This window comes from Microcaecilia unicolor, chromosome 4 (genome assembly GCF_901765095.1).
Source record: "Microcaecilia unicolor chromosome 4, aMicUni1.1, whole genome shotgun sequence".
In the NCBI taxonomy this organism is placed as follows: domain Eukaryota; kingdom Metazoa; phylum Chordata; class Amphibia; order Gymnophiona; family Siphonopidae; genus Microcaecilia; species Microcaecilia unicolor.
The window spans coordinates 22,059,551-22,072,973 of NC_044034.1; the positions used below are offsets into that span (position 1 = coordinate 22,059,551).

Sequence of the window (13,423 nt, forward strand, 5' to 3'; positions counted from 1 at the left end):
CATTTCTAAAGCGCTACTAGACGTACGCAGCGCTGTACACTTCAACATGAAGAGACAGTCCCTGCTCCACAGAGCTTACAATCTAATTAGGACAGACAAACAGGACAAATAAGGGATGACAAAGAGTAGCAAGATTCCGGAATCCCAATGTAGCAAGATTCTGTGCAGAATCCCATAGAGTAGCAAGATTCCAGAATCCCAAAGACTACTACTACTACTTATCATTTCTAAAGCGCTACTAGACGTACGCAGCGCTGTACACTTGAACATGAAGAGACAGTCTCTGCTCGACAGAGGTTACAATGTAATCAGGACAGACAAACAAGAGATAAGGGAATATTAAAGTGAGGGTGATAAAATAAGGGTTCTAAACAAGTGAATAAGGGTTAGGAGTTAAAAGCAGCATCAAAAAGGTGGGCTTTTAGCTTAGATTTGAAGACGGCCAGAGATGGAGCTTGGCGTACTGGCTCAGGAAGTCTATTCCAGTCATGTGGTGCAGCAAGATAAAAGGAGCAAAGTCTAGAGTTAGCGGTGGAGGAGAAGGCTGCAGATAAGAGAGATTTACCCAGTGAACGGAGTTCCAGGGGAGGAATGTAGGGAGAGATGAGAGTGGAGAGGTACTGAGGAGCGGTGAACAGCACGTTCAAGTATCTTGGATAGGAAAGGGAGGAGGGAGATGGGGCGATAGTTGGAAAGAACATAAAAAGGTTTCCCTAATGGGTCAGACCAAGGCTTCGTTCAGCCCAGTATTCTGTTTCCAACAGCGGCTGGTCCAGGTATCAAGTACCCGGCAGAGTCCCAAAATGTAACAAGATTCCCTGCTACTTAACCCCAGGGAGTAGCAGTGGCTTCCCCAGGTCTATCTTGGTAGCCATTTATGAACTTTTCCTTCAGGAATTTGTCCAAACCTTTTTTTAATCCCAGTTACATTAACTGCTTTTCCATGCATGAGAGAGATTTGTATGTGGTGGAGGGAGTGCATGCCAGTCTATCTCATGAATAATAATTGTGGATTTATTTTTGTTACATTTGTACCCCGCGCTTTCCCACTCATGGCAGGCTCAATGCGTCTTACATGGGGCAATGGAGGGTTAAGTGACTTGCCCAGAGTCACAAGGAGCTGCCTGTGCCTGAAGTGGGAATTGAACTCTGTTCCTCAGGACCAGAGTCCACCACCCTAACCACTAGGCCACTCCTCCACTGTTGCTACTATTTGAGATTCTACATGGAATGTTGCTATTCCACTAGCAACATTCCATGTAGAAGTCGGCCCTTGCAGATCACCAATGTGGCCGCGCAGGCTTCTACATGGAATGTTGCTAGTGGAATAGCAACATTCCATGTAGAATCTCCAATAGTAGCAACATTCCATGTAGAATCTCCAATAGTATCTATTTTATTTTTGTTACATTTGTACCCCGCGCTTTCCCACTCATGGCAGGCTCAATGCGGCTTACATGGGGCAATGGAGGGTTAAGTGACTTGCCCAGAGTCACAAGGAGCTGCCTGTGCCTGAAGTGGGAATCGAACTCAGTTCCCCAGGACCAAAGTCCACCACCCTAACCACTAGGCCACTCCTCCACTCCAAGTTGGATATGCTGAGAACCCGTCCGTCTGGGGTGCCTCTAGGACCAGGTTGGGTTGTCACTGGTCTAGTGTATATATGGGCTGGAAGGCAGTGATCTAATTTTTACATGGACACTTTGCTCTGACTGTCAGGGAAATGGCCTTTTTTCTTTCACTCTATCTGGCACTAGTGAAAGCGCCTATTGACAATTTATCAGCCTAGCAATGATAAGCTTGAAGATTTTAAGAAACATTCAGATGTGGATTCTAACACGTATGAATAGGGGAAAGGCTCAGTTTCTGAAACATACTGGAATGTTGTTAATGGGACAGAGAAAATGTTCTTATAAATGTCACACGGCTCCATGGAAGCGTTTTGCATTCCCCTGGTTACTATGTTCTTGTTCAAAACTTAAGGCCATATGTGATAGCCTTCAACCTGTCGGAGTCACAGATGCTCACGAAATGTTTCTTTCTTTCTGTAGGACATGCGGAAACATGTCTTCATGACCTTGCTGGACACGGAGCAGTCGTACGTGGAATCTCTGCGCACCCTCATGCAGGTATGTTGGAAGGCGTGTTGTGTGGGCTGCCACCAGGGGGCAGTGTGTTCCTCCACTTGCTTTCACCAGATGTGGTTGTGCTCCTCAAAGTTGACCTGATGGTGTCACCATGGCTTCTACACAGTGCATATCTACCTGGTGGCCACCCCCTTGCAGCCCCTGTGGTGGGAACAGTCAGGTCCCTCTCCCTCCACCACTCGCTAGGAGGGAGGGATGTGGTGGTTGGTTCTGGAGGAAGCAAAGCTCCACAGCTCCCACAGCCCAGAGGACTGTCACCGCCTCTGCTACGTTATATGGGAGGGGATATAAGAATGGGGGAGGGGACTGTTAATGGCAGCGAATGAGCTTGAAGTGGGGCGCTGATGGGTTGGAAGGAGTAGGAAAAATGTTTGTTAAAAATTGTGTGTGTTGAGGACTTGGTGGAGGTGGGCATGCGGGTTGTCAGTTTTCTAAATTTTGGTGGAGTTTACCTTATATGTGGTGTTGCATTGAAATCCTAATTACTGTTACAAAGACTGATTGATTGATTGATTGATTGATTGATTGAATAAAACTGTAAAAGACGGGAAGGCGGTAGAACTAGAGGACATGAATTGAGGTTGAAGGGGGGCAGACTCAGGAGTAACGTCAGGAAGTATTTTTTCATGGTGAGAGTGCTGGATACTTGGAATGCCCTCCTGCGGGAGGTAGTGGAGATGAAAACGGTAACATAGTAACATAGTAGATGACGGCAGAAAAAGACCTGCATGGTCCACCCAGTCTGCCCAACAAGATAAACTCACATGTGCCATTTTTTGTGTATACCTTACCTTGATTTGTACCTGTCTTTTTCAGAGCACAGACCGTATAAGTCTGCCCAGCACTATCTCCGCCTCCCAACCACCAGCCCCGCCTTCCACCACCGGCTCTGGCACAGACCGTATAAGTCTGCCCAGCACTATCCCTGCCTCCCAACCACCAGCCCCGCCTCCCACCACCGGCTCTGGCACAGACCGTATAAGTCTGCCCAGCACTATCCCCGCCTCCCAACCACTAGCCCTGCCTCTCACCACCCGCTAAGCTTCTGGGGATCCCTTCTTTCTGAGCAGGATCCAAAAATGTGTGGGATAAACACAAAGGAATCCTGTTTAGAAGGAATGGATCCACAGAATCTTAGCAGAGATTGGGTGGCAACGCCAGTAATTGGGAAGCAAAGCTAGTGCTGGGCAGACTTCTACAGTCTGTGCCCTGAAAATGGCGAGGACAAATCAAGGTCAGGTATACATATAAAGTAGCACATAGGAGTTTATCTTGTTGGGCAGACTGGATGGACTGTACAGGTCTTTATCGGCTGTCATCTACTATGTTACTATGTATAGATCTCTCTATAGTTGTGCATTCATCAACATGTAGATAATTAGCTATACACACCTACATATACATATATACAAAAGTTAACAAAGTGCAACCCCCAGGGACCCACCTGTCAGTCTTCTGGCATTGTCGCTTTGTTCCTTGAATGCCTGTGGAGAGGCTCTTTATCACCCTCTCACAGGGACACCACCTCCGCACTCCCTCAACCACATCAACCTTCTTATTTCTCCTCCTGAATTTTGGAGCTGATATTTACCGTTTAGCGCTTTCTGTGTTATAGCAACAAAGCCTAGGAACATCAGGGGGTTTGATTAATTCTCGCTTGTTCTGTTTCTGCGAGAGGGCGGGTGTGGAGGGGACGGCGTGGGGACACCTGAATAATCAGGCAACAGGAACATCAGAAAATTCAGTGCCATCCATCTGTGTGGCCGTGACTGCCTGCAGCCCCTGACCCTGTCTCCTGGAGGGTGTTGGAAGTGCTTTTTTCAGGGACTGTAGCTACTGGTATTCTATCATAGTGGCCCCATTTGAGAGAATATTCCCGCTGTGATATTTTTCTCATTATTGATTTGGTATTTTTGTTTCAGTAGAGGCTCGCGGGAACAGATTTCATATTGCAGAGCCTGTTGTAACAGCCTACACTCTGCTTTTTTTTTTCCAGCTTGTGGGGAGAACATGATTTTTTTTCAGGATATTGGGAAAGACTGGGAACAAGTGAAAAAAATATTGACTTTGAATGTATCCTCCTGAAACTCCAATCTCGCCTTCCTTAACCTCACCTTGCAGAGCAAGCGAGACCCCTACTCCCTTGATCCTACCACCAGTGCCTAACAGGGATTTTCCTGGAAGCTCCTGATGGAGGTGGGTGCGATCCCCAGATGCTCCTGCCCATGGGCACGGGTTCAAAAGGACGTTAGTCAGGCACTAGTGATAACCCCTATTAGTTACTAGGATGGGATTGGGGGAAGAAGGGGGTGTCCCTTGCCGGTGGAGTTGGGGGGGGGGGGGGGTAGAGTGGCAGTTTCAGTACTCTCAAGGGTGGGAATCAAGGGGGTGGAGTGGGGTTGTTATTTTTTTTATTTTTGTTACATTTGTACCCTGCGCTTTCCCACTCATGGCAGGACGTCAGACTCACAGAAACAGAAGCCTGCGCAGCCTTCTACATGGAATGTTGTTAGTGGAATAGCAACATTCCATGTAGAATCTCCAATAGTAGCAACATTCCATGTAGAATCTCCAATAGTATCTATTTTATTTTTGTTACATTTGTACCCCGTGCTTTCCCACTCATGGCAGGCTCAATGCGGCTTACATGGGGCAATGGAGGGTTAAGTGACTTGCCCAGAGTCACAAGGAGCTGCCTGTGCCTGAAGTGGGAATCAAACTCAGTTCCTCAGTTCCCCAGGACCAAAGTCCACCACCCTAAGCACTAGACCACTCCTCCACTCCAGGTGTTTCTGTTGTGCACCTGCCTCTTTTACTGGCCCTTGTTCATTTCTCAAAGCAGGCACAAAAGCCACCATTTCTCAGTTTCATTCTAATTGTTATTATATATAGACGACTATCAGGCTTATTTTCGAAAGAGAAGGGCGCCCTTCTTCCGACACAAATTGGGAGATGGGCGTCCTTCTCTCAGGGTCGCCCAAATCGGCATAATCGAAAGCCAATTTTGGGCGTCCTCAGCTGCTTTCCGTCACGGGGATGACCAAAGTTCACGGGGGCGTGTCGGTACCGTAATGAAGGCGGGATGGAAGGCGGGACGGGGGCGTGATTAAGAGATGGGCGTCCTCGGCCGATAATGTAAAAAAGGAGGGCGTCCCTGACGAGCACTTGGCCGACTTGGTCCATTTTTTCTTGCGACCAAGCTGTGAAAAGTTGCCCGAACTGACCAAATGACCACCGGAGAGAATCGGGGAAGACATCCCCTTACTACCCCAGTGGTCACCAACCCCCTCCCACCCCAAAAAAAAAAAACTTAAATTTTTTTTTTGCCAGCCTCTATTCCAGCCTCAAATGTCATACCCAGATCCATGACAGCAGTATGCAGGTCCCTGGAGCAGTTTTAGTGGGTGCAGTGCACTTCAGCCTGATGGACCCAGGCCCATCCCCCCCTACCTGTTACACTTGTGGTGGTAAATGTGAGCCCTTCAAAACCCACCCGAAACCCACTGTACACACATGTAGGTGGCCCCCTTCACCCCTTAGGGCTATGGTAGTGGTGTACAGTTGTGGAGATTGGGTTTTGGGGGGCTCAGCACACAAGGTAAGGGAGCTGTGCACCTGGGAGCAATTTGTGAAGTCCACTGCAGTGCCCCCTAGGGTGCCCGGTTGGTGTCCTGGCATGTCAGGGGGACCAGTGCACTACGAATGCTGGCTCCTACCACGACCAAAGGGCTTGCATTTGGTCGTTTTTTAGATGGGCGTCCTCGGTTTCCATTATGGCCAAAAACCGGAGACGACCATCTCTAAGGTCGACCATCTCAACATTTAGGTTGACCATCTTTAAGGTCGACCTAAATGTTGAGATTAGGGCATCCCCGACCGTATTATAGAAACGAAAGATAATACGGGTTTCCCTGCCCCTTCGCGGGGACGTCTTGTGAGGGCTCCCTCATGAAAACTTGGGCGCCCCTTTCAATTATGCCCCTCCACGCGTCTAGTATTCATTTCCATATTACGTATTGTAATTATAGAATCCTCATTTACTTGGTTATTACTACTTAATATATACTATCCCGCATCACTTTTTGCACTGTTAATCACAATAAGCCACATTTAACAAATTCTATTGGGATAATCGGGGAGATCAATTAAATAAATAAATAAACTGAGAAATTTTTAACAATAGATGTCTTTTCCCATAAAACAGGAAATACACATCTGTTTTTCGGGACCAGGTACATCGTAATGAAAATTGAAGTCAGCGAACACAATGTGCTTAAGGAAAAGAGAAACAACATCAAGACCCCTTGTAATCAGTTTATCTTATTCCAGTGCAGAGAGTAGTGTTGAATTCTGCAAGACAAAAAAGACATGGTTCTTTATATTTCAAAATAAGGGAAAAAATAACAAATTGAATAACAGATGTTGTGAAAAGCAGGAATTTTGTCTTCAAAAATCTGTTAAAACAGAAAATGAAGTGTCCTACAGGTATGGTAAGATGCCATCATTAATTAGCTGTGCAGTCAGTGTGTGAACACGTATGACCAGCTGTCAGGCATGGCTTGCATAGCACACGCAACAGCTGTGCAGAGATCCCTTACTGGAAGCTGTGCAATGATTAGGTGCCAGGACAGTAGCAACAGCAGAGCTCAACCTTTTCCCCTCCACTTCCATCTGCTGATGTTCCCGCTAAAATTGAATTTGATTTGTATTAAGACACGTGGAGGGGCATAATCAAACGAAAACGTCTATCTCCATGGGCGTTTATCTCCGAGAACGGGTCCGTGAAGGGCGGACCGAACCGTATTTTCGAAAAAAATAGACGTCCATGTTTTATTCGACAATTTGTGAGCTGGGCGTTTTTGCTTTTCAGCGATAATGGAACATGAAAGCGCCCGGCTCAAAAACGAATAAATCCAAGGCATTTGTTCGTGGGAGGGGCCAGGATTCGTAGTGCACTGGTCCCCCTCACATGCCAGGACACCAACCGGGCACCCTAGGGGGCACTTTTACAAAAACAAAAAAAAAGGTAAAAGAGCTCCCAGGTGCATAGCACCCTTCCCTTGTGTGTTGAGCCCCCCAAATCCCCCTCAAAACCCACTGCCCACAAGTCTACACCATTACTATAGCCCTAAGGGGTGAAGGGGGGCACCTACATGTGGGTACAGTGGGTTTGGGGGGGGTTGGACGACTAAGCATTAAGCAGCACAATTGTAACAGGTAGGGGGGGATGGGCCTGGGTCCACCTGCCTGAAGTCCACTGCACCCCCTAACAACTGCTCCAGGGACCTGCATACTGCTGCCAGGGAGGTGGGTATGACATTTGAGGGTGAAAATAAAAAGTTGTGAAACATCATTTTTTTTTGTGGTGGGAGGGGGTTAGTGACCACTAGGGGAGTCAGGGGAGGTCATCCCCGATTCCCTCTGGTGGTAATCTGGTCATTTAGGGCACTTTTTGGGGCCTTATTCGTGAAAAAACAGGGTCCAGGAAAAGTGCCCTAAATTCTAGCTACAAATGTATAATTTTTTTCCATTATCGGTGAAAGGCGCCCATCTCTGTTTGGGTGATAACCATGCCCTAGTCCCGCCTTCACAACGCCTCCGACACGCCCCCGTCAACTTTGTACGCTTCCGCGATGGAGTGCAGTTGAAAACGTCCAAGTTTGGTTTTCGATTATACCGTGTTATTCGTTTTTGTGCGATAAACATCCATCTCCCGATTTAGGTCGGAACTTGGGCGTTTTTCTCGTTCGATTATAAGCAGGATAGTAACATAGTAGATGACGGCAGAAAAAGATCTGCACGGTCCATCCAGTCTGCCCAACAAGTTAAACTCACATGTGCTACTTTTTGTGTATACCTTACCTTGATTTGTACCTGTCCTTTTCAGGGCACAGACCGTATAAGTCTGCCCAGCACTATCCCCGCCTCCCAACCACCAGCCCCGCCTCTCACCACCGGCTCTGGCACAGACCGTATAAGTCTGCCCAGCACTATCCCCGCCTCCCAGTCACCAGTCCCGCCTCTCACCACCGGCTCTGGCACAGACCGTGTCAGTCTGCCCAGCACCAACCCCGCCTCCTGCCACCGGCTCTGCCACCCAATCTCGGCTAAGCTCCTTAGGATCCATTCCTTCTGAACAGGATTCCTTTATGTTTATCCCACGCATGTTTGAATTCCGTTACCGTTTTCGTTTCCACCACCTCCCGTTGGAGGGCATTCCAAGCATCCACTACTCTCTCCGTGAAAAAATACTTCCTGACATTTTTCTTGAGTCTGCCCCCCTTCAATCTCATTTCATGTCCTCTCGTTCTACCGCCTTCGCATCTCCGGAAAAGGTTTGTTTGCAGATTAATACCTTTCAAATATTTGAACGTCTGTATCATATCGGCGAAGGCCATGATCCATGCTTTTTTTTAATTTTTTTTATTCTTAGTATTTTTATTGGTTTAAAACAGTATTACAGTGAACAAGTCAATACAACAGTAAACTAATTTCAAAAAGCGCGAAGGAGGGGAAGGATAAAAAAAAAGGGGGGGGGGGAACAGAATGAAAAGCTTCTCAACATGCATGCTTTAACTATGGGGCGGTGATGTATGCAGACCTTGGATTCACTGACGGGACACCCAGTCCGTATGGGAGCCATTTTGGCCAAATTAACTCTCAGTGCCAGAAACAGGATCTTGAACTTTTAAACAAGGACTTCACTTCCTGTAACATGGCCACAGAGTGACTCTTTGTACTGGTGTATTCTAGGGAGCAGTGGGTGGGGTGGAGGTGGGGCCCAACACAAATTTCAGCTACAACACCCAGATACTACTACTACTTATCACTTCTATAGTGCTACAAGGCATACGCAGCGCTGTACACCATACACAAAAAGACAGTCCCTGCTCAAAGAGCTCCCAATCTAAAAATGGAATGTTGCTAGTGGAATAGCAACATTCCATGTAGAATCTCAAATAGTAGCAACAGAATCTCCAATAGTAGCAACATTCCATGTAGAATCTCAAATAGAAGCAACAGAATCTCCAATAGTAGCAACATTCCATGTAGAATCTCAAATAGAAGCAACAGAATCTCCAATAGTAGCAACATTCCATGTAGAATCTCAAGTAATAGCAACATTCTAGAATCTCAAATAGTAACAACATCCCATGTTCCACTGCACTAACCACTAGGCTACTCCTCCACTAGCAACATTCCATCTAGAAGCCTGCCCTTGCAGATCAGCAATGTGGCCGCGCAGGCTTCTGTTTCTGTGATTCTGACATCCTGCACGTACGTGCAAGACGTCAGCCTCACAGAAACAGAAGCCTGCGCGGCCGTGTCGCTGATCTGCAAGGGCAGGCTGCTACATGGAATGTTGCCAGTGGAATAGCAACATTCCATGTAGAATCTCAAATAGAAGCAACAGAATCTCCAATAGTAGCAACATTTCATGTAGAATCTCAAATAGAAGCAACAGAATCTCCAATAGTGGCAACATTCCATGTAGAATCTCAAATAGAAGCAACAGAATCTCCAATAGTAGCAACATTCCATGTAGAATCTCAAGTAATAGCAACATTCTAGAATCTCAAATAGTAACAACATCCCATGTTCCACTGCACTAACCACTAGGCTACTCCTCCACAGGCTTCTGTTTCTGTGAGTCTGACGTACGTGCAGGACGTCAGACTCACAGAAACAGAAGCCTGCGCGGCCGCATTGCTGATCTGCAAGGGCAGGCTTCTACATTACTACTACTACTACTTATCACCTCTATAGCACTACAAGGCATACGCAGCGCTGTACACCATACACAAAAAGACAGTCCCTGCTCATGTGAAAACACTCTAGAAAGATTTTTACTTGAACTTCTTTATGCTCACAGCACATATTCAGACCATTATCGTAGCTCTTTGTACAAAGATTAGAAAGCCACGAAGAGAGAATTTCCAATTCAGTTACCACAGTCGCAGAGACCTGTTTCCTAAGCAGCGGTAGTGATTTATCATGCTTTAAAACACAGAAATTAACCGTTAACACATGATAAAATCATTGCATGCTGTCAGAAAATTGTATGAGCTCTCTCGTGCCAATAAATCAATTTTAATACAGTTCATTACCATGCCAGTGGCTTTGCACAGATTGTGATCAATGTCGTGATCTGCATTATGCTTTGGGAGTTAAAAAGAAAAACCCTGAACAGGTGTACTCAACTCTCATTATGAGCATTGACAGGCTCAAGTGCAAACCACTACCAGGAATAAATAAATAGGTCTAAAGGCCCAAATTAGACACCCACTGCCCACTGCTAAATCACAAAATCCTCCTCCCCCCTACCCAGCATGAAGTTTTAACTCCTAACCTTTATTCACTTGTTCAGAACCCTTATTTTATCAACCTCACTTTAATATTGCCTTATCTCTTGTTTGTCCTGTTTGTCTGTCCTAATTAGATTGTAAGCTCTGTCGAGCAGGGACTGTCTCTTCATGTTCAAGTGTACAGCGCTGCGTACGTCTAGTAGTGCTATAGAAATGATAAGCAGTAGTAGTCTTTGGGATTCCGGAATCTTGCTGCTCTTTGGGATTCTGCACAGAATCTTGCTACATTGGGATTCCGGAATCTTGCTACTCTTTGTCCTTATCCCTTATTTGTCCTGTTTGTCTGTCTTGATTAGATTGTAAGCTCTGTGGAGCAGGGACTGTCTCTTCATGTTCAAGTGTACAGCGCTGCAAACGTCTAGTAGCGCTATAGAAATGATAAGTAGTAGTAGTTCCTGTTGCAAAATGCTTAAGGGGTCCTTTTACAAAAGCATGTAAATCAGCATTACCACCCATCTAGCCCGTTCGCCAGGCGGTAATTCTGAGTTTGGCGGCCCTGGAGATTGCATGAAACCTTGAACAAGAACAAAGGGTCAGAAGAAACAGTGTAAAGGTGTTATCACTCAGTTAAGCTGGGTAAATTGAGGAACAGAGAGGGAACAGGAACTGCTTTCTTCGAGGGTATGATCACAATCTCTGCTCCTGGGAAAAATTCTTCATCAAATAGGCAGAAGAAGATCACAGAAAGTGTGGATGGTAAAGGGCAGTGAACATCTGTGTTTGAGAAGTTTTGATTGGTGGGTCAGCGACCTGAACCTTTAGACCACACCTTCCTGTCTCAAACTCAGACTACAAGTTCGAGGCCTCATTTTTTTTCCCACAGCCATAGTTAAATGCATTTCCCACAGTTAAAAGTGGAGAATTCTTCATGGTCTTTGCATACACAACTAGGGAACAAAGAAAAAAACGCAGCTTGCTTGTTTACAAAGTCCTCGAAAAACAAAAATGGTAGAAACGGGTCACCAAACTTTTACTGCAAGGAGACAAGGGGGAAAGCATGTAGAGAGGATGGCGCACTGAGCAGGGGCGTAGCCAGACCGGCGGGAGGGGGGTCCAGAGCCCGAGGTGAGGGGGCACATTTTAGCCCCCCCCCCGGCGCCGCCGACCCCCCCCCACCATTGCTGACACCCCCCTACCATTGCCAACCCCCCCTGCCGCTGCCACCACCACCAACTTTGACCCCCCCTGCCACCGACCCTCGACCCCCCTCCCGCCGCCAACCCGCCGTCGCCATCGCCTACCTTTGCTGGCGGGGGACCCCAACCCCCGCCAGCCGAGGTCCTCTTCTTCCTTCGTTCTGAGTCTGGTCCAGGGCCAAATCTACGGGAGCTGCACCCCTGGCACTGAGGGCCCGTTTTACCAAGCTGTGGCAAAAGGGGGCCTGTGCTGATGTTGGCGCTTGTTTTTAATGCGCGTCGAGGCCCCCGTTTACCGCACAGGTAAAATGGAAGTCTCGCTTTCCTGCAGGAAATGGCCATGTGGCAAGTAAAGCACTTGCCGCACGGCCATTTTGGGAGGGAGACTTTACCACCACCAACAGCCACTGAGGTGGCGGTAAGGGCTCCCATGCTAAGCCGGCAGTAACTGGGCAACGCACGACACTACACGATTACCGCCAGGTATGTATATATTTATTTGTTACATTTGTATCCCATATTTTCCCACCTATTTGTAGGCTCAGTGTGGCTTACATAGTACCGGAGAGGCCTTTGCAGGCTCCGGTGTGAACAAATACAAAGTGATGGTGTGGTAAGATAAATTTAATGTGGCACAGCCACATTAGGGCATCGTAGAACGGAAGAGTTGTGTTATGTCCATTACGTGCTTTAATTTTGTTGTGTTGCAGAGATCAGGCATTTATGTTGGATTGGTAGGGTATGCCTTTTTAAACAGGTTAGTTTTTAGTGTTTTCCGGAAGTTTAGGTGGTCGTACGTAGCTTTCACGGCTTTTGGCAGTGCGTTCCACAGTTGTGTGCTTATGTAGGAGAAACTGGATGCATAAGTTGATTTGTATTTGAGTCCTTTGCAGCTTGGGTAGTGCAGATTTAGGTATGTTTGTGTTGATTTGGATGTGTTTCTAGTTGGTAGGTCGATCAGGTCTGCCATATATCTCGGGGCTTCACCATAGATAATTTTGTGAACCATAGTGCAAATTTTGAAAGCAATGCGTTCTTTGATTGGGAGCCAGTGTAGTTTTTCGCGGAGGGGTTTTGCGCTTTCAAATCGTGTCTTTCCAAATATAAGCCTAGCTGCCGTGTTTTGAGCGGTCTGAAGTTTCTTTAAGGTTTGTTCTTTGCATCCCGCATAGATTCCATTGCAGTAGTGTACGTGGCTTAGTACCATTGATTGTACCAGGTTGCGAAATGTTTCCCTCGGAAAGAATTGTTTCACGCGTTTGAGCTTCCACATTGAGTGGAACATTTTCTTTGTCGTGGATGTCACTAGTGTTAGGTTGCGGTCCAATGTAACGCCAAGGATTTTCGGGCAGTCTGAGATAGGGAGGGTGTAATCTGAGGTGTTGATAATTGTGGGGATGTCCGCGCTGTGTTGGGATGAGAGGATGAGACAGTGTGTTTTTTCTTTGTTGAGTTTTAGTTCAAAAGCATTTGCCCAAGGGTACACTCCAGCACTACAAAATTAAATATATTGAGCTGTGTATTTATTTTAGCAATATTTGCTAAATAAATATATTTTTGTAGCACCGGAAATGACGGCACACTAGGGGTGGGAAGTACCGCAGGGCCGCTGCAGTAGCCCAGCGGTACTTCCTGTTTAGCGAGCGTGTGTGTGTTATATAAAGGCACTTTGTAGGGTGGTGGGACAGTTGCACAAGGTACTTTTTGGGAGTGGGGGCAATTTATGAGGTGGTAGGGCAATTGCAGGTAGCAGTTTTGGGGGCTAGGGCCAGCA

General features: G+C 46.8%; 1 protein-coding gene across 1 annotated transcript in view; it reads left to right on the top strand.

Moving 5' to 3' along the window:
• ARHGEF17 (Rho guanine nucleotide exchange factor 17) overlaps positions 1-13,423 on the top strand; it is a 555,625-nt gene that overhangs the window by 240,053 nt on the left and 302,149 nt on the right. Inside the window, exon 2 of the mRNA XM_030200028.1 lies at positions 2,052-2,129. Within this exon, the coding sequence (XP_030055888.1) occupies positions 2,052-2,129 (78 nt within the window). The remainder of the gene's footprint in view (positions 1-2,051; positions 2,130-13,423) is intronic.